General features: G+C 48.0%; 1 protein-coding gene across 3 annotated transcripts in view; it reads left to right on the top strand.

Annotated features, from left to right (window-relative positions):
- The window catches only part of Tns3 (tensin 3), a 230020-nt gene that overhangs the window by 106192 nt on the left and 101037 nt on the right, over positions 1 to 22791 (top strand). For all 3 annotated transcript variants that reach the window (XM_038325227.1, XM_038325254.1, XM_038325246.1), the window contains 6 exons: positions 6250 to 6302; positions 8227 to 8398; positions 10019 to 10069; positions 12010 to 12132; positions 15292 to 15356; positions 18192 to 18275. In XM_038325227.1, coding sequence (XP_038181155.1) covers positions 8249 to 8398; positions 10019 to 10069; positions 12010 to 12132; positions 15292 to 15356; positions 18192 to 18275 — 473 coding nt within the window. In that variant the 5' untranslated portion in view covers positions 6250 to 6302; positions 8227 to 8248. The remainder of the gene's footprint in view (positions 1 to 6249; positions 6303 to 8226; positions 8399 to 10018; positions 10070 to 12009; positions 12133 to 15291; positions 15357 to 18191; positions 18276 to 22791) is intronic.

Here is a 22791-nt window from a genome sequence, read left to right as displayed (position 1 = left end):
TGTGTGTGTGTGTGTGTGTGTGTGTGTGTGTGTGTGTACAGATGTGCATGTCCATGGGTGTTTATGTGTTACTATGTATAGTTAACCTACAGAGGCCAGGAGAGGACAATGGACCCCCTGAGACTGGAGTTGCAGGCTGCCTGATGTGTCTATTGAATTTAGGTCCTGGGTTAACAGAAAGCACACTTAACTGCTGCGCTGCCTCTCCAGCCTCCTAAAAGAAATTACGAATGCTCAGGTTAAATTTTTATCCCGTTCTTCTTTGTATATCATTTGTGGGTGTCTGGGCTAGCCTGGCTCCCAAGTGCTTTCCCAGTTTTATGAGAAGATAGTGGTGAGCAGAATGGTTAGGCCAGGATGAGCACCGGAGCTCTGCGTGGAGAATGCAGTGAAGGACAGAGCAGCCGGAAATGGGCGGCTTTGGCAAGGCTGCCTGGCACAGGCTAGACTTCCCCATGGATCCTGCCTCACCTCCCCCACTCTTCCTTCCCTCTGCACTCGTGGACAGTGGCTACTGTGCTAAGTACTTGCCAAGAGGGTGAGAGTGATAAGGGCCGCAGACCCTGGGAGCTCCCACCTGAGGCAGGAAGTCCTGTGCGCTCCTCTTGTGGGAGATCTGGTCATTGCCAGCACTGGGCTCATGGTCAGGAAGTTTCTGGGGACAGAGTGGCAGCCAGAGCAAGTGACCTCACCACGCATGTCTTTAGGACAGCGATACCCAGTGGGGTATGACTGCAGCTTCCCTGTGCAACTCTAGGCATAGAACCTTCACACGTTGATGTGGAACACGAGGCTGGTGGTGACTTTGTAAACGTTTTGATCTGGGCTCCAGGAACTGCTGAGTATGGCCTGGGTTGAGTTGCCAGTGGGAGGCAAGCAGCCAGCACACACAGGACTGGAGCTTGGGGTGCTCGAGGGCATTGAGCTCTCTGTAACCACAGATGATGGCCCAGAAGTATTTGAGAACTAGATTAGAATTGGATGGGGCCAGGCTGATCCCCTCCTTCCTAACACATTCCCTCAGATAGACGTGATGGAAGATGCTCCTTCATGCATTGGGGTGAGTTCCCGTGGGAGGCACCTCAAGTCATTGGACATTTTAAGAAGTTAGCATCTATGTAGCTCAACTCAGGTTGAACTTGCGGGTTGGGGGATGGTATAATAAATAGCCTCTTTCTCTTGGCATCATCCTCTGAAGTCATTCAGTTATCAGTTAGCAGAATTATCAGTAGCTGTGATGTGCAAGATTTCCGATTGTGAGCAATGACTGTGTCATGTGGTCAGTGTGTGTGACATCAAAATGGATCCATAGATGCTGGAGTAGAAAAGTCTGCCTCAGACATCTTCCCCACTCCAGTGTGCTTGGGGCCTGGGTCCTCACGGATACCCTCACATCTAGAGAGTCGGCATCCTTTCTTCTAGCCTTTTCATACCAGGGAGGGTGACACCTACCACACATGTCATCTTTTGGGGATGGGGTGGTAGTGGTAGTGGTGAGGGGTGGTCTCAGTCACAGTTCTTGTTGGCCTGTAACTCATTCTTTATCCCAGGCTGACCTCAGCAGATCCCGCCCAACCTTGCCAGACCCGGGATTCCAGGCCTGCCCACCACGCCTGGCTCCAGTGCCAGCCTCTAACCGTCACACATTCTCCATGTGGGTGTAAACTTTAAATCAAGTTTAGTGGGAGAGCGAAGTGGTTTGGCCAGCGAACCTCATTGTGTTTTTTGATAAACTACAAGGCTGTGGGGTGTGACTCATGGTCAATGGTATGATTTAAATTCTGAAACCTATCCGGGGTGCTTAGAGAAATTGGGTGCGGGGGGGGGGTGTTTTAGTCTGATTTTGTTGCTATGTGTGACCAAATACCACCACCTAGGTAATTTATAGAGAACAAACACTTGTTTAATTTTTGAATTTTATTCAAGAATTACTTTATTTTATGTGTACACATTTTGCCTGCATGCATGTTTGTACACATCATGTATGTGTGGTGCCCGCAGAGGCCCTCAACTCTCCTGGAACAGGAGTTGCAGGTGGTTGTGGCTGCCATGTGGGTGCTGGGAATTAGAGCCAGGTCCTCTCCAAGAGCAGCAAGCATTCTTAACTGCTGAGCCATCTCTTCATTCCTGGAATGGATATTTATTTAGGCTATTTATTTAGTTCATGGTACTAGGGATGGAGAGGCCCAGGCTAAAGGGCTGTCTAGTAAGGAACTACTTTTGAAAGGTCTCTCTGAGATTCCACCTCGAACTTGGATTGCCGAGTTCACAGTGTCAAGGACCAGCTGCTACTCCATGGGCCTGACAGGCCTGCTTGCTGGTAGGGTCTCTGCAGAGTCTCGCAGTGGCAGAGGGTGTCACGTGGCAAGAGGAGCCCAAGAACAGGCAGCAGTAAAGGGGTTCTTGTGGCAGACCCATTGAAGCTGGCCTGTAAGCGCATGAATCTGTGAACGTCTTAGTCACAAATGAAGACAGGGTAAAGATCCCTCCTGAAGAAACTTAAGCAAGGATTCATCTCAGCCTGAGTCTTGGTGAGGACAAGTCATACTCAGACCACAACCTGCGTTCCAGTCTGGTGCCCCTAAGTGAGCAGCCTGGGGTATTGGTATGGTCAGGTGTAGAGGCCAGGGCAGCTTCGTCTATCATCACTGGACAACATAGGTCAACCCGTGACATTTTTTACTCAGAGACCTCTTGAACATTTGAACACGGAGCATTTTTTTCTTTTTGCTATAAATTGGACATTTTGTTGGCACTGAGCCCTTCCTGGTTCCAGTAAGCAGAAGTCGGTCAGAGGTGCTGTAACTTTAGTCTTCCTCTCTTAGGGCTTCTGTGTTGTTTTTTTTTTCTCTGCTTTCTTGGAGAGCTTGCTTCTGCATTCTGTTTGCTGCATCACAGGAGAAGCAGTGAGGAATCTAGCTCGTGTTTTCACTGAGGCTCCTGGTCTTTTTGCTAGCAACTGAGGCTAATGGCTTTATGTGGATGAATGGAGCAGAGCCCTCAAACCTACCCTTGGCACAGAAGAAACCGAAGCTGAGGACAGTGACTGAGCCCAGGCCTATGGCAGCTCCAGAGCCAGAGTCCTGGTACCGAGCCTTCATTCATACATTTATTCTGCAGTTATGAAGTGATGCCATCCTCCAGCAGGGCGGTGCTGCCTTCCTGTAGGGTGGTGGATACAATCACCACGTTACCTGGAAACATGACAAGACCCTGTCCCAGTATCAGTGATTTTGATTATCCACTGGGACTGGTATGGAGTCCAAAGGGAGGGGCATCCATCTCAGGAAACTCCCTGTGGTGGCGACCCTATGCTTGTAAGGGTGGTGGGATGGTCCTGGGCAGCAGGTGCAGGCCATGTGTCTGGATCACAGCTGCAAGGGAGGTTCAGGGCTGCTCTTGAGGACTCCATAGTCTCTCAGCCAGGTTTGCGTGTGAGCAACTGCACATTGGTGGGGTTCTCACTCCAGGTCCAAGAGCCTCAGATCCACCTTTTGTGGCTCCTTCCATTGTCTCATTGGGAATGAACGACAGGGAGCAGCCCTTTGGGTGGTAGGGAGAGGCCTAGATGTCACACCTGAGGCTGGCAGTGTCCCCAAGCTGAATGCAGGCATGGTGGCTTTCTCCCTGCTTGGATGTCCTCTGTGTTCTTAGTAGAAAATGGAGCAAGACAAATAGACAAAAGATGAATCTGTGGAGATATAAGAGGGAAATAGTGCATAACTGTTTTCCAGAAAGAAACTGCTTCTCTTCCAGCCTGCATTCAGCATCCAACCTGCGTCTGCATGGGTGTGGGTGTCTGTTGTGTGAGAGATTCAGAAAGTTTCTGTCCCACCTGGTCCCATAGCCATTCAGTCCCAAAGAAGCACACAGAGGCTTATATTAATTATAAACCGTTTGGCCTACTAGTTCAAGCTTGTTATTAACTATCTCTTAAATCAACCCATAATTTTATCTATGTCTAGTCATGTGGCTTGGTACCTTTTCTCAGTAAGGCATTCTCACCTTGCTTCCTCTGTGTCTGGGTGGCCATGCATCTCTGCCATTCTAGGCTGGTTGCCCTGCCTATACTTCCTGCCTGGCTACTGGCCAATCAGCATTTTATTAAACTAATATAAGTGACAAATCTTTACAGTATACAAGAGCGTTATCCCACAGCAAACGATCCTGATTTATATGATTGAACTTGAGCCCCACCCCACCCCCATGGCGGGAAAGTGATGAGCTCCTCCCTGCTGGAATGGTTGGAAACGGATGAGCATTAAATGGAAACCTAGTGGATTTGAAGTCCACTTTTCCTGGACTTGTGCTGTATAGTGTATCTCTAAGATTCGCAGTGGTAGTCAGCTCTGCTCTGGTCAGCCATGTGATCACAAGGGGACTTGGTGACCTCTAGGTGTTGCTGCCAGGCTATTCTCCAGATTAGATGTGTTAAGCTTATTTAAAAAGTTATTAGTTAAATTTTAATGTGTGTGTGTGTGTGTGTGTACACGTTTGTGTGTATGAGTCTTTTTGTGTGTAGGCCATGCATGTACAGATGCCACAGAGGCCAGAAGAGGGTTCCAGAGTCCCTGCAGCTGGAGTTGGAGTTGTGAATTGCGCAGTGCAGGTGCTGGGAACTAAAGGTCGTCCGGAAGAATAGAAAGCTCTCTGAACTGCTGAGCCATCTTTCCAACCCCTAAACTCAGTTTTGTTTTATGGTATTTTCCACTCTGGGTGGGTTTCTCGGGACTCCGCCCCACTACTAGCGGAGGAGCACCTGTTCCCCTTGTACACCAGTGAGGTCAGGCGCTTGAGCAGGATGTTGTCCATCATCTACCTAGGATGCATTTCAGTTGTAGAGCATCCACAGCACCTGCAGAGCTGTGCAGTTTCCTGGTCACAGTTCTTTCTTTGCTGTTCGCCCTTGGCAGTTATGTAAGCGCTGTCTGCATGTCTCGTGCCACACACTCTCGGTTAGAACTGTGGGTCCTAAGTGCTTGTCATATCCACTCGCAGGACTCAGTTTACACTCAGCAACACTTGTGCAAAATCTTCTTAGAAGTTTCTGTTTTGTTACATTCTAATAAATACAAATTCTGTCCTGAGAGCATCTAGTAGTCTGAGCCCCGAGTTCAGTTCCTGCCTTCTGTGGGACTTCTGGCCCTCCCCGGAGTCTTTCACAGATTCAAGGGTACAAGAGTGGTTTGGGAAGCCACAGGGGAACTTCTGGAGACAGAAGGACTCCCCCGACTGGGAGCAAGCAATGAAGGCTATGGTCACTTGGGGCTAGACAGATTTCCAAGCTGTGACACGGATCATACCAGTGACCCCCCAAAGGGCCTGGGAGAGGGGTGGGGCCTGGCTCTGTCATCTGATAAATGAGGGAAGCTGCTTCCAAGAGCCTAGGGAGATGGTGCTGTGGAACACAGCCACTTGAATGCTCTGGGAACCTTCAAGTCCAACACGGGGTCGATTCCGGCTTCTGCTTCAGAGGCGGGGTTTCCTATTTGGGGTTTCAGGTTTCCCGGGAGGCTTTGAGTGGGGGTGATTTTGGGAGAACAGTTTTCTTGACCTATTTGTACTGTTTACTTTCTGTCCCCACAATCACTCTGAGTGGAGGGGGCCAAGGTATAAATTAGAATTGGGGGTGTCTGATGCTTCTGATTATTCATAGGGCTCTGCTCCCCAAACAGGCTCTCGGCCTCTTAGTACAGTGTCACCCAGTGCCACCAGGAATGGGGCAGGAAGAGTACTTTGGAGTGCCATGGTGCTGCCTAGGCGTCTGTGTGACCTAGGCGTGTAACACGGCCCTTATATACCTACTGTCAACAGGAATTAGAACCTGAGGGTTTTTCTCGTTGTCGGAATACGTTTAGATTTAGCACCCCTGAAAGTTGCTGCCACACATTTATGATTAGCCACCATGGCTGACATTGATGTGAATGGTCTTCTGTACGTGTTGAGTTTGTGGCCGCCCAGTCCTGGAGGGGGCGCGGTCTCACCATGCCCTGCCTGCTGCCCGTCTGCGGAATTGTGCCATGGGGCAAGCTGAAATGCTCTGATATGCTGCACACCTTCCTGGGTGATAAGGGGGGGTGGAGGTGACAGTGTTTGCTTACCATTGATGATTAAGCCGTGGGGCAGCTGTCATTTTTCCTCCTGGTGGTGGTGGCGGCGGCGGCAGCAAGGCTGGGTGGTTGGTCTTAAGTGCCATATGGGTTGGTGTGTAAGGAAATCTCAGAAGGATTCGTGTTTTGATATTTGCAGGCTCCCGAGAGTTCCACCCCACCTGCTGCAGTCCGCTGTGACAAGCCTTCAAGGTGAGTGTTCCCTGGGAAAGAAGCTCATTCCTATGTTCCTGGCCCTGGTTTGGGGGTGATCACCAGAGAGGAGACTAGAATATTCCATTATTTATTTTGTAGTAATCGTGATGTTTTTTGGAGGCATGTGAGGTGTTAGACCCATAGCCTGGTTCATGGTAGGCAAGTGCTCTTTCACTGAGCACACCAGCCCTCCCCCAGCTAATGCTTTAAGATTTAATTAGCAAAAGTAAAACATGTTCTTTATAACTATCTCTTGATTTTATGTTGTGGAAGCATCTGTGATTGTCTTTTGGTAGACAGTGACATTGCTGACATCTAATTGTTTGATGTCTGTAGTAAGGTTGGCATAACCCAGGGATCAGCCACTTGCTATCAGGGCCCAGAAGAGGTGGCCTTCAGCCCAGTCAGCGTGCAGAACCTCTGGGAGGCACCTCCTTGTGGTCTGAGGTGGCCAAAAGGTCACATTATCATCATCATCACTATTACTGTTGTTATTATTATTAGTGTTTAATTTAAAAAATAATCAAAACTCTTATGTCTGTGTTTAAAACTATAAGATGGAAAAGAAAAAAATCTCTGAAAATGCTTAGATAAGCCAACTGTAAAAAAAAAAAATCAATGGTATTGAATGCTTGTTTCTACTCTTAAAAATGAAAATGGTATAGATTATTTGATAATAATAAGTCTTCTAGAAATCTATACTATAACGGTTTTCCTGGTGTCGTCTGTCTGTCTGTCTGTCTGTCTGTCTGTCTGTCTGTCTGTCTATCTGTCTGAGACAAGCTCTCACTGGGCGGCCTGGCTGGCCTGGAAGTCCTATGTAAACCGGGCTGGCTAAGAACTCACAGAGATCGACCTGCGCTTGTTTCCCGAGTGCTGGGATTAAAGACGTGTCCTGCTATGCCTGACACTATTGGAATGTTTTACAGTGAAAAATAACTAGGCTTGCTTAAAAGTAGTTGCAAGAGTAGAGTGAACTTCTGGACAGAAAGAAACTGGCGAGTGTTGGGTGGAGATTGCAGGGTGCTGGTGATTATGAAGGGTGAATAGGGACAAAACTGGCCAAAGTCTGGTGGTTTGATGGACGGATGGGTGCATGAAGGTGTACTGAACCATTTTCTCATGTTTTTGATCTTTTTTTTTTTTGCCCTCAAAGCCAAGGAAAGTAGGAAAAACAAACCCAGGCAAGCAGGCTGGGATTGGTGGCAGTGAGGTCACAGATGACCCTGCTCTGATTTCACTTAGTGTTTCTCTTGGGTTTAGTACTCTGCCATGTCCCTTGGATCCCCTTTGTATCCTGCATGCAGGCCCATGCTGCATCCTGTTCACCTGGGGCTCTCCCCAAAGAGCCTGTGGGGAGCAGGCCGCCACTCTCATCCTCCTTCCAGGGCTGGTTCTAGCCTCATTGCTAGGCTTCTTGCACAAACCCCCTTTCTCCCCACAGTTTGTCCTTTCTACTTCACTAGCCTCTGTCCCCAGGAGTAGCAGCATGTAGGCAGGGCGGCTACTGGCTTCTCTAATTGTCTCTGGGCTCTGCGTACACCGTCCTTGTTGTCTGAGGTTTGCTTCCTTTAGCTGCTTCTTGCGAACCTTGAAACCTTGGAGTCAGGGCTGTGCTCCTTTTCCAAGAGCCAGTCTGGGCACACGGTGGAGCCCGATATGCCTCCCTGTGTACCCACATGTTTTCTGCCCATGTGCCTGCACTCTTCTCCGTGCTTCTTCTGTGCATCTTCCCAGTAGTTAGGGCCTTGTACCTGCTCAGTGTTGGCCTGCAATAGATACTACGTACCCCAGTGCATAGGAGAACCGTATATATGGACTCCCAGGAAACTGCTGTTCCCAGCTCCTGAAAATCCCAGCGGCTGAGTCTTCGCCCCTTTTCTCGTTATCCTTTGACTCCCTGCCTTCTCATGTCTCGCAGGCCCCTGGTCCTGAGTCCAGCCATGGAGGACAGCCATGAACTGGACCTTACCTATGTCACAGAGCGTATCATCGCGGTGTCCTTCCCTGCCAGTTGCTCAGAGGAGTCCTACTTGCACAGCCTGCAGGAAGTCACGCGCATGCTCAAGTCTAAGCATGGAGACAACTATCTGGTGAGTGGGCCGGACAGCCACAGCGTGACAGAGGGCCTCTAGGTGGGCATTCTTGAAAGGGCGCATGCGAGGGCCAGCTATGTCATATGCCTTGCTTACAGGTTCTGGACCCTGACTCGCGAGTCTAGGAAGTGGGGGTGGGCCATCCGCTCTGCCCTTCCACTGTAAGCTTTGCTCTTATTGATTGTGTCGCGGGCTGTGACCGCTGACTATAGGGGTGGCTGTTGCCACTGTCCTGCACTGATGATGACCGTCTCATCAGGAAGACTGGCTTCTGAGACTGTAGGTATTCCCAGTCAGTTACCCCTGGCTAATGCCAGGTGGTCTCCCTGGTGTCAGGAAGCAGCCCTGTCCCCTCCTGCTGTCTAGTATATTGGAAAGGGAAGAGGGTGGTTGTTCAACAAACATGGGTGGTCCTGGGGGCAAGCAACGGTAGCCTGATTTCACAATATGTGTACTCTGAGGGGGACCATATTGGAGGAGAAGTAAAAGGATGGCTTCTCACGGTCCTCTCTCTGATTGGCCGTGTTCTCTTCCAGGGCCGCCTGCCCCACAGAGCCTCTTTCTGCTGCTGTAATCACTGCTTAGATTACACGACAGCTTCTAGCACCTTCTCTCATGCTGCCGCCTTATCTCCCGAGAGCTAATCTTACAAAGCCAACAAGGAGGTTATTGTCACCCTTAGCAGCCCTCTCCCACGGCTTGACTCAGGGTTAGGCTCAATGGGGACCGGCTGTAGTTTCCAGGATAGTCTCTGCATGAACTGCCTATGACCTCTTCCTGCCCTTGCACTCCCTGAGGCCCAACCTGGTTGTGCACAGGGGAGTAACATCCTAGCCCCCAGGATGGCCACGCCTTTCATGAGACCCCTCCAGAGCTAGCTGCCTCTGCCATCACACTGCCGCCTCTTCAGGACCAGGGCTCCTCCAGTGGGAAGCTGTACCCAGACCAGTACCTTCCCCGTCACCTTTCCCAAAGAGACTGTGGAGGGCCTTCCCAACCCACCAACTTTTTATGGAAGGCCCCCCAGAGTGAGGGAGCCGGTCAGGTCGTGGTGTTCTGTGCCCTCCAGGGAAGGGCAGCTGAGTGCTAATGATTCAAGCAGGGCATGAGTGGCGCTGACACCTAGTGGGCCCCGGAGGTAAGGAGGAACCCTGCATCCTATGAGGGCACAGGTGGTCTTTTGTTGGACTCGATTCCACAGGTAGCTGTGGTGTGTTAGTGACGAGTCTCCAGCTGAGGCTTTTCCATACCTGGCTCCTCTACAGAGGAACGGATTACTCCCTGCCCCCTTGTGTGGAGCAGGCCAGGAAGGCCTTAGGTTTTAGAATGTTTGCAGATAAACAAACAAACAACAAAATAACGAAAAGGAGAAGTGTTCACCGCGTCCATTTTAGCTAACAGAAATGCTCATGTTGGCTATAAAAGGCAAGCTCAGGATTTACAGAGGTTCAGATGCCATCTGCATCTTGCTTTGTGTCCTGTGATTACACGCGCATCTGTGCATTTCTGTCCCTTTTGGGCCTTGATCCTCAGGGACAACTGTTTGAATGCAGTTGTCTATTTTCTTTCTTCTCTGGGAACCATGCATTGTCTAAAATTGTTTTTTTCCCTTTGTAGGTATTAAATCTTTCAGAGAAGAGATATGACCTTACAAAGCTCAATCCTAAGGTATGGGATTTATTTCTTCATATCTTGCATTTGTAAAATGTAAGTGATACATGTTTTGTTTGTGCAAAAGTAATTTCTCAGAGTCTTTGTGGAACACAGCTTGGTATCAAGAAATATTAATGACTATTTTATATTCTTTGTTTACTTTCAAAATTAAAAAAATAATATATTCATGGGACGTGAGGTACTGAACACTTTGTCTCATTCGATGGCAGCAACTTATATTACTTAAATACAGGTCCAGCATCCCTCATCTGAAAATCTGAAGTTCTAGCTACTCAGTGGCTAACACTTGGCCTGGAGCAATCACTCAGTAGCTAAGAGCACTTAGGGCTCTTGCAGGGAACTTAAATTTGATATGTGGTGTTATGTTGACATGCAACCAAGTTTTGCCTTAAATAAAAAAAGAGTTATTTGATTTTGTATATGTGTGGGGGCGGTATGTACACATACATGCACGGAAGGAAAATTCCACACTCTGGAAACTGCATACAACATTGAAAATATTATGTAAAATTGCCTCAAGGTGCTGTACATATGGTGCAGATGAAATGAATGGATTTATTTTGTGTCCAGGCATGTGTCCTGTCTCCAAAATACATGTGTGCAGATATTCCAGAATCTGAAACAGACAAAAACCCAAACCTGTCAGACCCGATGTGATTTGGAGAAGGGATACTCGTTTGTAAAACACCTGAGTCAGAAGGCTTGTGTCCCTGGAGCTCACAAGCTTTGTTCACAACTCACTAGTCTACATTCACATGTGTCTGTGTGTAATTTTCACACTTAGCTTGTGTTTAGATTTGTTAGCCAATACAACCACGGTGCAGGAGCCTTCCCATTGACGCAAAGATGTTTCTTCTGACACCTCTTAATAGTCCCAAGTATCCCCTTCATTCATGATTATTCTCAGTAGCAAAATTTGGGGATGAAATTAGGACTGTGGGACTTTGTTTGCATATATATTCTATATGTTGAAATGCTTTGGCACCCCTAGAATAGAACAGTACAGCAGAACATCCCATAACCTGGGATAGAAAGGCTATAAAATTCAAAACTGTGGGAGTGCTGTCATGTTCAAGAAGTTTAGATTTTGTTGTATTTACAGTTTTTCAGAGTATGGATTCAGCTGGTAAAGTCTCAGATATTCGGAACCTGTAAAAACTGTAAGCTGATTCTGGCCCCAGACCTACTAGGAAAGAAAACAGTCTAGAATTTATATGTGTCTTGGTTATTCTGGGTGCAGGAAAGGGACTCAGGGCTGCATGGAACTGCCATACTGGCTGCTTTAGCTGTGGTCCACCCTATTGAACCCCTTTCTACTATCCTCTATGAAAGGGCTCTGCCCCATCCCCCAAAGTTAGAAGATAGGAGGAGAAACAACACCCCCATGTGGCCCTCCCACGTTATGTGGCCAGAGGCAGGACTGCTTGCTTGGAGCCTTAACCCTTCTCAGTGATTTTCTATGTTCATGTGCCAAAATAGAGGGTACTTCCGCTCTTCTAGAGGACTCCGCGTCCCTGAAGTGTGGTCGGTACGGCATGGGTAACATTGGGTTCACTGTATTTGCCAGATTCCATTTTAGCTCGAGAGGGCAGTATTTGACAGCAGTGTGGGCCACAAATCGCTGTTTTAAATCTTGTAGGTCCTTGGATTACTCTACAGTCAACTCTGAACCATTAGTTCCTCTAAAAGGCCTCTGTAGAATTGTCACCCAGCTACAAAGGAGCAGACCAGTGCCTGGGTGGCGTGTGGCCTGTGGGCAATGTGGTGGCCGTTATTTTCTTTCCTGTAAAGGAACCTGGCCAGATGCTCATTAGCTTTCAGAAGAGGCCTACATAACAACCCCTATGCCTCCCAAGGGGATTATTTCACTATCGGATTACCTCAGAACGGTCCAGGCAGTGGAAACTGAGGCAGCTCTCTTCTCTCTCTTGCAGATCATGGATGTGGGCTGGCCTGAACTGCATGCACCACCTCTTGACAAGATGTGCACCATATGTAAAGCTCAGGAGTCCTGGCTGAACAGCGACCCCCAGCATGTGGTCGTCATCCACTGCAGGGTGAGTGTCCCTGCCCCCACATGCTCTGAGGTCTAGCTTTGCTTCTAGTGGTTAAGGGGCCAGTGAGTTGAAATGGGTGCTGGTCACAGTCACCAGCTGATTTTCTGTGGTTCCAGGGTGCTTGTCAGCTGATGCATCATGCTCTATGTGGGTATACATTTTAGATTTCCTAGTCGTCATAAAATAAAATAAAATAAAATAAAATAAAATGAACCCCCAAGCCTGCAGCTTGGCTTTAGAATTCATAGGTCGGGGCTGGAGAGATGGCTCAGAGGTTAAGAGCATTGCCTGTTCTTCCAAAGGTCCTGAGTTCAATTCCCAGCAACCACATGGTGGCTCACAACCATCTGTAATGAGGTCTGGTGCCCTCTTCTGGCCAGCAGGAATACACACTGACAGAATATTGTATACATAATAAATAAATAAATATTTTAGAATTCATAGGTCTGAGGTTTCTGGTATTACTAGACTTTTTAAAGGTCCCCTTCTGTCCATTCCATTCTACTTATTCATTCTGAATATTAATGAAATTGAAATAAATTGTCGTATGATTGAGAAAATATGGATCACCAAAGATGAAAACACCATGTAGATACTCTCCCCCCCCCCCCACTTTCCGTAAGCGATTCCGGGCTCCCTTCGGGTGGGTGTCCAGTGATTGTGCTGCGATGTTCCCATTCATCATCCACTATGGCGCGCGCCTGGCTTTAAACTACTTTTGAAATAACCCAGAGGATGTGCTATGAGAGATAAGCTTTTAATGTGACGCTGTGGTTGCTGATGCCATCATCATGGCTGCAGGGCTGGGATCTGCTTGTTTTGCACAATGAGTGTTTCTTTTCACACATGCCCAGAATGACTAATGGATAGATCTGTCTCAGCTAGGGCAGGGGCCACGTAGACCTGAACTAAAGTAGCCATTCTGCTGCTAGCTACAAGTTGCATTTTGTGTTCAACCTATGCCCGAGCCATCGCCAACCTGAAGGAAGCAGTGCTTCTGGTGGGAGCGTTCGTCCACGTTTTAGCCCTTGCTTGAAATCCACAGTGAGGGAGATTTCCAGTCGATGGTGGTTGGGTGAGTCTAGGAGTTTGTTAACAGAACTGGACATCCAAAAGGCTGCAGCCAATACTCTGGCCACCAGTATGTCCCACCGACCACGTTTTCCTACAACCTGTGAGCTAAGAGCTGATCTGAAGGTGAAAATCATCACAGTGCGCACCCACTGAGCCATCTCTCCAGCCCATGTCTCAGTATGTTTGTAAACATTCCTTTTAACCCTTTGTTTGACTGAGTTGCCGTTCATGAACATGTTGTTTAACATCTACATATTTGAGAATTTTGCAAGTCCACCTCTCCCTCTTCCTCATTCTGATATGTGTTTTCATACCACTGTAGTCAGAAAGGATACTTGGTAGGATTTCAGGCTTCACTCTGTTGGGAATTGCTTTGTGTCTTCGTGCATGAACCATCCTGGGGGATGTTCCTTATGACCTTGAAGCACATTCTGCTGCTGGTGGGATGTTCTGTCTACGTTTGATAGGGTCATTTAGTCTGAAAGGCAGTTTGGGTCTGACTTCGTTAGTTATTGCTTGTCCAGATGATGTGTCTGCTACTGAAATGAACTGTCAAGGCCCCCACTGTTGCTGTAATGCTCCCTTCCCTCCTTCACCTCTCCTTTAGACCCATAACCAGTGCCACAAAAATGATTAATGGTATCAGTGTGTGTGGGTCTGGTTTGGGCTGAGCTGGGGTTCCCTTCTAATTGACTTCTGTTGTTAAGACAAAGACTATTGAATGCAAGAAATACATCAGCAGCTTTATAGTTAATAATGCCAAGAATCAGGTTCACACTGCCAAGAATTTGCCAAGCATCTGCATTGGTATCTCCCAGCATGCCCAGCTTCACACGATGGTTGATCTTTGAAAATTTGAGTTTGTTCATTTACTCACTTTTAGGAATAGAGCTGGGGGTGGGAATGTAGCTCCGTTGTAAATGCCTCCTGTGTGCACAAAGTCTGATCTCTAGAACTGACTTTTAAAAAAGGAGAGAAAAAGAAATGAATAGAGTTGGGTTGCTCCAGATCAGTGGCCTGCCAGTTTGGCTTTGTATGCTTTGGGATCAGGACTTGGCAAACATTTCTTAAAAGATCTAGGCAGCATTTTAGGCTCTGCATGCCCTGTGGTCCTGCCGAGTTCTTCATGCCTGCTCCTGCAGGGTGGGTGGGGCCTGCTGAAACCGAACAGCCAGGTTCTAAGCAGAAAATGAGGGCGTTTAATTTCGTGTGATTTTCACATTTTTTTCCTTTTACAATATGTGATAATAAAAGTTAGCTCATAGATGGTAGGAAAAGAGTTGGTAGGCAGAATAGAACGGGCTTATGGTTGCCGTTTGCAGACCCACGTTAGTATAGTAGTACGTCCTGAAATTTCAGTCCAGTCTGTGGTTCTGATTGGGGGTGCTTTGCCATAGAGCTGCTTCTTCTACTGTTGATGACATCAGCTCTAATTGTGATTGTGTCTACAAGGATTTCCATAGCACCTGCCTGGGACATGGATTCCCTCTGTAGAAGGGGTCCCCCTTGTTGTGTAAAGTATGGTATTGGGCACTGATGGGGGATCCAGCTCACCATATTCAGAGGTTTTGCTACACACACACACACACACACACACAGAGAGAGAGAGAGAGAGAGAGAGAGAGAGAGAGAGAGAGAGAGAGAGAGAGAGAGAGAGAGAGAGAGAGAGAGAGAGAGAGAGAGAGAGAGAGCGCTCTGTCACTGCCAGCATCTAAGATCTAAGTAGGCATTCATTCCTGTTTCACCTGGGTAATTAAGTCATGCTAATTGCTGCAGTTCCTGGCACCGTTTCACCTAACCTAATTGGGAGGTGGTGAGTGACTGGCTGCCGCCTTGTGGATATGCCCTCTGGGGACTCCTCCAGACACCCAGCTAGCACCTGCTCTTGTTATGGGCCCCTGTGTGAAGAGTCTCTGCTAGGGGGAGCTACTGCTGTGCCCGGTGCCAGACTCTTCCCTTACTAGGGAAGCAGAGGGGTTAATGCTTGTTCTGCCATTCTGCTCGTAATTGAGCCTGCCCTGTCTCATCCTGTCTCTGTGTGGGTTGCTATAGAAAGAACATTGATTTCTCTGTGGTCTCCTGCAGGGCGGTAAAGGACGTATTGGAGTGGTCATATCATCCTACATGCACTTCACCAATGTCTCAGCCAGGTAGGATGGAGATGGGGGCTCCTTTCCGTGGGGTGTTGGATGTTGGTTTGCTTATGTATGTGGGCAGTGATCTTCCTGGGAACCAGCCTCATCTTACCTCTGCCCCTTAGTACCAGAGTGTTCTGTGCCTGAACTCAGCTTCCAGCAAGGCTGCAGAAGACGTGCTCCTATTTGACATGTTCTGTGTGATTGATGCCAGGGAGCTCCATGAAGGTGATAAAACTAAGTGAGCCCAGTCGTTCTCTAATGAAAGATGACAGGCTGATGTCACTGTGTTGAAAATCCTCACTGCTTCACTCCACACCCTGTAAATCGTGGCACTTAGAACCAAGAACCATCATCTTTTTTTTTTTTTTTTTAAAAAAAAAAAGTTCTGTGAATTCCACTGTTTTCTTCTAAGATAATAAACAGTACCTTCTAAGATAATAAATGGCCTAAGCACAGCCATTCAGGCACTGGACAGTCAGGGTGTCTCTTGTCTTCTGAGTTCTTTCTTAGTTTAGAAGATGTCATTGTTGAGCAGGAGTGTGGCTTAATTTAATACACTCGCTTAGTGGATGCAGGACCTCAGATTCCTCCCCAGGCCTGCACAAGAAAAGAAAATATCATTCCTGGTGGCTTGTGCATTTGAACACTCCCTCTCAATAGCTGCGTTGTGTACCCAGGCCATTCCACCCTGAGGAAACCTAAGCCTTCTCATCTCACTTGGGAAACTTCTCCTCTGCAGTGCGAAGGAATGAAATTGGACTTTTGGAATGTTTTCTCTGGAAACAAATTGAGAGGCTGGTGCTGCCAAAGAGGAAACCCTAGCCCAGGGTGAAAAGCAGAGCCCTGTGGGTTTGAATAAGCGTCATGTGTGTGCCAGACACATCCCGATTCCCAGTCACATTGGCCCCTCAGTTATGTGAAAGGAATTTGGTTGGATACCACACTTTGCCTGGCTTTCTCAATACAGACCACCCGAGTGAACGCAATTTAGAGCAGTTTCCCCAACTGTATTTACTGCTGCATCTGGGAAACCACCCTTGCTGCCCCAAAGCATATCCTGAGAGCTGTAAAACCCTGCACCCCTGGTATCATTGGTACATCACATGCGAATGGTAGGAAGCACGCACGAGTCTCTCTTGGGCCTCGGCATCCTGTCCTTATGTGAACTGTAGTCCCACAGACAGGCCTCATGCTGTGGCCTTGCTGCATGTCTACCTGTAGAGTGCTTTGTGAAGCATCAACTGGGGTCAGAGCGGCCACTGATGCTGCTGTTTAGCAGGGGTCAGAGTAATAAGGGATTTTCAGTTAAGTGGGTGACCCATGGCTACACTTTCTGTCTCTTGCTCTTCTAAGTTGATTCTACCTCTTGAGCATCTGCCCCAGCATAGCCCAAGCGGCTATGAGACTCTGCAGTCCTTCAGTGTGGTTATTATATATTTAAGCATTTATTATGTTTGCCTACCCAGGTTGTGTTTCCTTTTCCTTAGAACCCAGGTTGTTCCCAGAGCTGCTATTCTTACACATGTGCCCGATCCCCCTCACCCCTTAGGTTATATGTTCACGCCACAGGGGACACACCTTATTTAAGTTTATTACAAGCCTCAAGTAACATAAAACAGAGACGGCAAGTCACACAGAGAGAACATTCTTGTTCCCAGCACTCTTGAGAGTTCAGAAGATGAATGCTGTTAAAAGCTATGCATTCTGGGACTTCTAAACACTCGTACTGGCCAGGGTGTTTTCCTGAATGAATGGATTTCAGAAAAAGAGAATGTCAAAGACTGGATATGAAACCATGAATTTCAACCGGAAAGAGATCCACTTGCTATTTGACACGTTCTATCTCCATCTGACAACCTCACTGGCCAAGCCCTGTTTTGTGTTGAAGCACTCACTCACTCTGAACTTGATTTAGAATGTTTTTCTTTGGCCTTGTTGGTCATGTTCAATATTCTTGATGTGTCATTTTTATGGAGGGTATATAAACATTTTTCATGGAGAACTCACATGCCTATCTGATTTTTTTTTTTTGTTGTACTTATTCTTTTTCCTTTGAGACAGGGTCTTACCTTGTAATCCTGGCTGGCCTGGAACTTACTTTGTGGACCAGGCTGGCCTTGAACTCATAGACCTCTGCCTGCCTCTGCCTTCTGAGTGCTAGGATTAAGGGCGTGTGCCACAATGCCTGGCTGCTTATCTCTGATTTTTTAAGGATGCTTTTTGTTTAAATAAATCTTATTTCATAGCTTAATCATGTCAGTAACCCTAGAGTGCCCTACAGTGAGGTTTCCAGAAGGTTCTGTGAATACCAACGTGAACATGAGGGGTGGGGTGGAAGATCAGTTCGACTGTTGCAAGGTAGATTTACTTTCTGTGGAGTTTCTTGGGAAGTACCCAGTGAAGCCTGAGTCCCCACTCACTGTCCCAACTGTCAGCCATGCCCTGTCCTCAACCTCCAAGCCTTTCCATGAAGCTGCTCACCAAGTGTCACTTATTATACTTGGAAGAGTTCACGGGGTATACGCTGTGTGCATGCGCTAAGCTTGTTCCTTGCATCTTCAGAGTTCCGAGCCTGTGGCCTTCAGCCAGTTCCTCTCCTGAGCCAGGGGCACACCTAAGTCTCACAGCCTGAGATGAGGGTATTCAGAGGGGAGTTTGGTGTGGCCGCTGCTTTGAACTGGTTGTGCTCCTGGTCGGAAATGTTGGGCTGGCTCTGTGTGAAGGTCACTGAAGGTCACTGATAGACATGGGATGATTGCGCGTCCTTGTCGTTCGCCCTTGAGGGGCTGTGGATACCACTGACCTGACATCCTTCTTCATTCTCCCACCCCACCTCTGCTTCCCCAGCGCTGACCAGGCCCTGGACAGGTTTGCAATGAAGAAGTTTTACGATGACAAAGTTTCAGCTTTAATGGAGCCCTCCCAGAAGAGGTATGTATGTATCTATCGGGGGGGGGGGGGCAGAAGTCCTCTGGCCTCTTCTATGCCTTGTCTAAGAAGATGAGGGTGGGGTTTGCTGCTTCCCAAGGAAGGATGTGAGGCATCCTATGTCTAGTGAAAGCCGTGTGTCTCTTGAGGCCTGTGTGCTTCTGTCGTGCCCTCCCAGAGAGGAAGGCTCAAGGCCCCCTCTCATTTCCGGTCTGAGGATCGCCTTCTCCTTCAGAGCATGAGCATTGCTTTCTATGATCGTGTTGAACTCACTTCTGCCTGCTAAAGCAGGGATCAGTGAATTTGATGGAGAAGCTAGTGGGTAGATGTTCCGGGTTGCATAGGTTTGAACTCACCAGGGTTCGAACACAAAGCAACCATATCTAGTTTGGAAACGAGTGGCTATGATCATGTTCTAATTAAACTTTATCGACACAAGCAGGGGCTTCAGATCATCATAGGCTGACTTCCAGTCTACAGTATCAGCTCCCTGGTGCCAGAGAGAATTCCTTTTGAATGTGTCCTGCCAGCCTCTCCTAGCTGCAGCATGTAGTAGAGCCCCGGAAGTATTAACACATAGCTGTCGGGGAGCCTGACTTTCTCTTTTTGAGGCGCTCACATAGCTCCGTTGGAGTTCTGTCTTAAGCCTAACACCAGAACTTATCCAAGAATTGCAAAAGCAGCCAGGCAGTGGTGGCACACGCCTTTAATCCCAATACTCGGAAGGCAGGTGGATCTCTGTGAGTTCGAGGCCAGCCTGGTCTACAAGAGCTAGTTCCAAGACAGGCTCCAAAGCTACAGATAAATCCTGTCTCGAAAAACCAAACCAAAACAACAACAACAAAACAAAAAAAAAGAAGAAAAAGAATTGCAATATGGCTCCCGTTTTGGAGACAGGGTTTAGTTTTCGCCCTGAACCTTTGCATGGTGGTCTTGAGGCTTCACATCTGCTTTCTCTAGTACAGCTGCAGGCTAGGCCAACAGTCATAGTGATTCTAGTGGTCTGCATCTGCTCAGACAGGTCTAGGCTTAGAAGAATGTGGGATACACTGTGGGACCCTGGGTTGGAGCCAGGCCATGTCCTGTTTTGGGCAACAGGCCCCACAAGGAAGGACCCTTTTTGCAAACTTCAGCATGTTATGAGGATTCCTCTTAAACAGCCCCTTGAACCCATGATTTTTCCACTGAGCAGTTTCCAAAATGGCAAAATTCCTAAGTCTTGCACAGAAGGCGAGGAGCAAACAAGAAGCAGCTCCCACAAATGCCTGGACCCAGCAGGCAAGCGTGGCTGCCAGGGTTTTCCACTTACAGAATCAGTAGCCTCTAATGATATTGGCGCGTGGAGTAGAGACAGGGAAACAGCTCATTTTCCAATGCTCACAGTTTTCACCTAGCCTTTTTGGCTTAGAACGACACCAATGTTCAATGTTGCATTCCAAGCTACTGCCCTGCCCTTGAGATTAGGGCTGCTTTTTTCTGTCTATTTTCTTGCCACCTGCTTGGTGCCTGTAGTAGAATTCCCTAGTGGTCCAACAACTGAGTGCATGATCTGGACAAACCCCCAGGAAACATCGGAGACCGGAAGAATGTGTAATGACCACTCGCTCTCATGGGGGCAGCCCCTCACGGTCGTCTGAATGCCTGTAGACGGGGTACTGTTCTGCAGGTTATGGTAGGACCAAAGCCAAGAAATTATTTCAACGTTAAGATCATAATTAGTTCTCTGTAAGTTGAGGGAGAAACCTTATGATTTGTGGCTGAGAAACTCAACACTCTAAGCAACCATGGACAAAGAAGGAATTGCCCAGAACCTCCTGGCAGGGGGACTGGATCTCGATCCTGTCTGTAATCAGCAGATACCCAAGGTCTTTACATAAAGTGGCCTGGGATTTGTGTAGAGCCAGTGTGAGTCCCTCTATGTTTTTTTCAGTTTCATTAGTGTCCCGAATAATGGACTCCATTACAACATTTGATAGACGTATATTGTACATTGTGCTCATATGCAAACCCCCATTCTTTTATCCTATTCCTCCTCTTCTCATTCCGTCCCCTTCTCCCCCCACCCCCCCCGTGTGTGTGTGTGTAACACATATATGAAATCTGGGTTCACATATAAGAGAAAACACAGTATTTGTTTTTCTGACATGTTACCACGATGGTCTTCAGTTCGTCCACTTTGCTTTCTTCTTTCAGGCTGATTATCCATCCACTGTAAACCTAGATTTTATACAGCGCTGAAGACAGTGCCAGCACGGAGTGCCAGGCTGTTACGCTATACTGGCTGCACTGCCTGGGGAGTCATTAGAGGAAGATAACTTGCGTGTCTCTAGTAGAGATGCGAGTTCTTTTCCTCCAGGATATTTGGTTGAATCTGTGGATGTGGAACTTGAAGAGGCTTATTGAGGATTCTTTCTGGATGGGTCCCCTGTGAGCTGAGCGCCCCCTAGTGGGCAACCTGGAAGACGTTGTCCATTAAGAGCAAGTTTGATTGAGGAAAGACTGAGAGCTGGGTGTAGGTGGGGGTCTGTTCTTCCTTCTAGTGACCACTTGCATATGGGTGGCTCTCTGCCTCAGCTTCTTCAGGAGCAAACCTTTCAGATGCAGATTTCTGCTACTTTCACCTCTTTCTGCACAATGGAAAAAGCAACACTTTCTCCTTTTTTGGTTTATTTAGGTTGTTGTTGTTGGGGTTTTTTATGTTGTTGTTTTTTTTTTTTTTGGCAGGGGCTCAGGATAGCCTTACACTTAGGATCATTTTGCTTTTGCTTCTATCTCCCCAGTGCTGGGATCACAGGCATGTCACCCTGCGTAGAAAAACAAAAGACCAAAAAACTCCAAACCAAAAGCCGTTTTATAAATTGTCTGGCACATGGACGTCGGTCTCAGACAGACAGCTGACATTGTGGGATCTCCCCCTCTGCAGTATTGATAGGAGCTGGTGACCCCTGGGCTGGGAGAAGTGTCACCTCCCTGAATGATTTGTCCCACATAGAGAGTGGGAGTCACAAATCTTCAGGTTGTAAAGCGCCACATACACAACAGTTGTCATACATGAGGAAATGTGAGGAGACACCCTGCCCACGCTAGTGCCGGGTAGGGGTGTGCATCAGAGCAGGAAGTGACCGTCAACACAGCCCTCGCACCTCCAAGTCCCTGTGTGTCACTATCTGTACCACCTGGTTGGTCACTGAAGAGCCACCCACGCCAGGCCAGGTATGCAGTGACACTGAGTTCCCGCGCAGGGAAGACGAGCCGGGAACACACATTTCCTGGTGTCCAGGATTTCCCAATGCTGAGAAAGGGAAGCGCTGTCCTAAACAAGGTCTCAGGTATTCCATCCTGATCCTGGGTGAAAGTCCACGACCTTTGCTCAAGGCTATGGGGCCAGGGCAACTGATGAGCTCTGCCCCTTCAGGGTGCGGGTAATGGGTCACAACACGGGCCTCCCTTCTATGCCTGCACACAGCAGATCAGGAAACACTGCTGTCAGAGTAAGCTCACGGAGTAGTGTGCTGGCCGGACCCCCATGGGAGTGTGTGGGGATCTCAGGCTTCTGTGACTTGTGAGGTTTTGCCCTCATCCTAACAAGAAGAACAGTCTGCCACTGAAACAGTGGGGCACTGTTACGCCCATCTGTCTCTGTTAATTTCCATACAGTGAAAAGAATACTTGTGAATTATACTAAAGCCTTCTGAAAAGATATGTCCTAAGTTGGGAAAACACTATAAGTTTTCTCTTTGGTTTATTTTACCTCCAAACTCACCTGTTTAACAAGGGATTTAGTCTACATTCCAGTGGGCATTCAAAGTGTTTTCTTGTTGTAAGATGAAGCCCATGACCGTGTTGATCCAGGGGCTTGTAGGTATGAGGACCCCGTGTCCCTGTATTGGTGACAGCCGCTTCGTGCTTCCTGCTTGGTGCATGGACTATTAATTCGATGGCATGTTTTGGGATCTCTCCTTGTTCGGTTTCTTCCCCCTGTCAGTATATACAGTGCCATCGTGGAGAAAGGCAAGAAGGCAGGCAGATTCCCAGAGAGGTATTGCAGGGTCTGGTGAAGGTTGTTTGACTATAGTGGAAGTGCTGTCAGGGGCCTTAGGGTGTTGACTGCTTCTGGGCTCCCACGGAGCAGGATACAGGTGTGCAGGGCAGAGGGAAGGAAAGTGGAGGCCAGGGGAGCATCAGAGTGTGACTCGGGAGCAGCTCACACTCCGGGTGTTGCTGTCAAGTCATGCCTCACGAGTACCTTTGATCACACACACGCTTAGTATAGAAACTTCTCTGGGATGCTATGTCTGCAAAAGGGTGTGGACATTTCTGTAAGGTCAGCTTGAGTGCCTGAGGTCAGTGCTTGGAATTCGTATGGCAGAATCACATCTTCAAAGTGTATGGGTGGCTATGGGCAGACCTGTGCTCAGCTCAGACAAGAGAGCTCAGGAAATGCGTGTGGAGAGGAGCAGAGTTTAGGGGCCTTTGAGTAGCTGCTCCTCATGGCGTATGTGGGAGCCCTGGGTGGAAT

The sequence above is a fragment of the Arvicola amphibius genome, chromosome 1 (assembly GCF_903992535.2).
Source record: "Arvicola amphibius chromosome 1, mArvAmp1.2, whole genome shotgun sequence".
NCBI classification, from domain to species: Eukaryota; Metazoa; Chordata; class Mammalia; order Rodentia; family Cricetidae; genus Arvicola; species Arvicola amphibius.
This window is presented reverse-complemented; position numbering and strand designations above follow the sequence as displayed.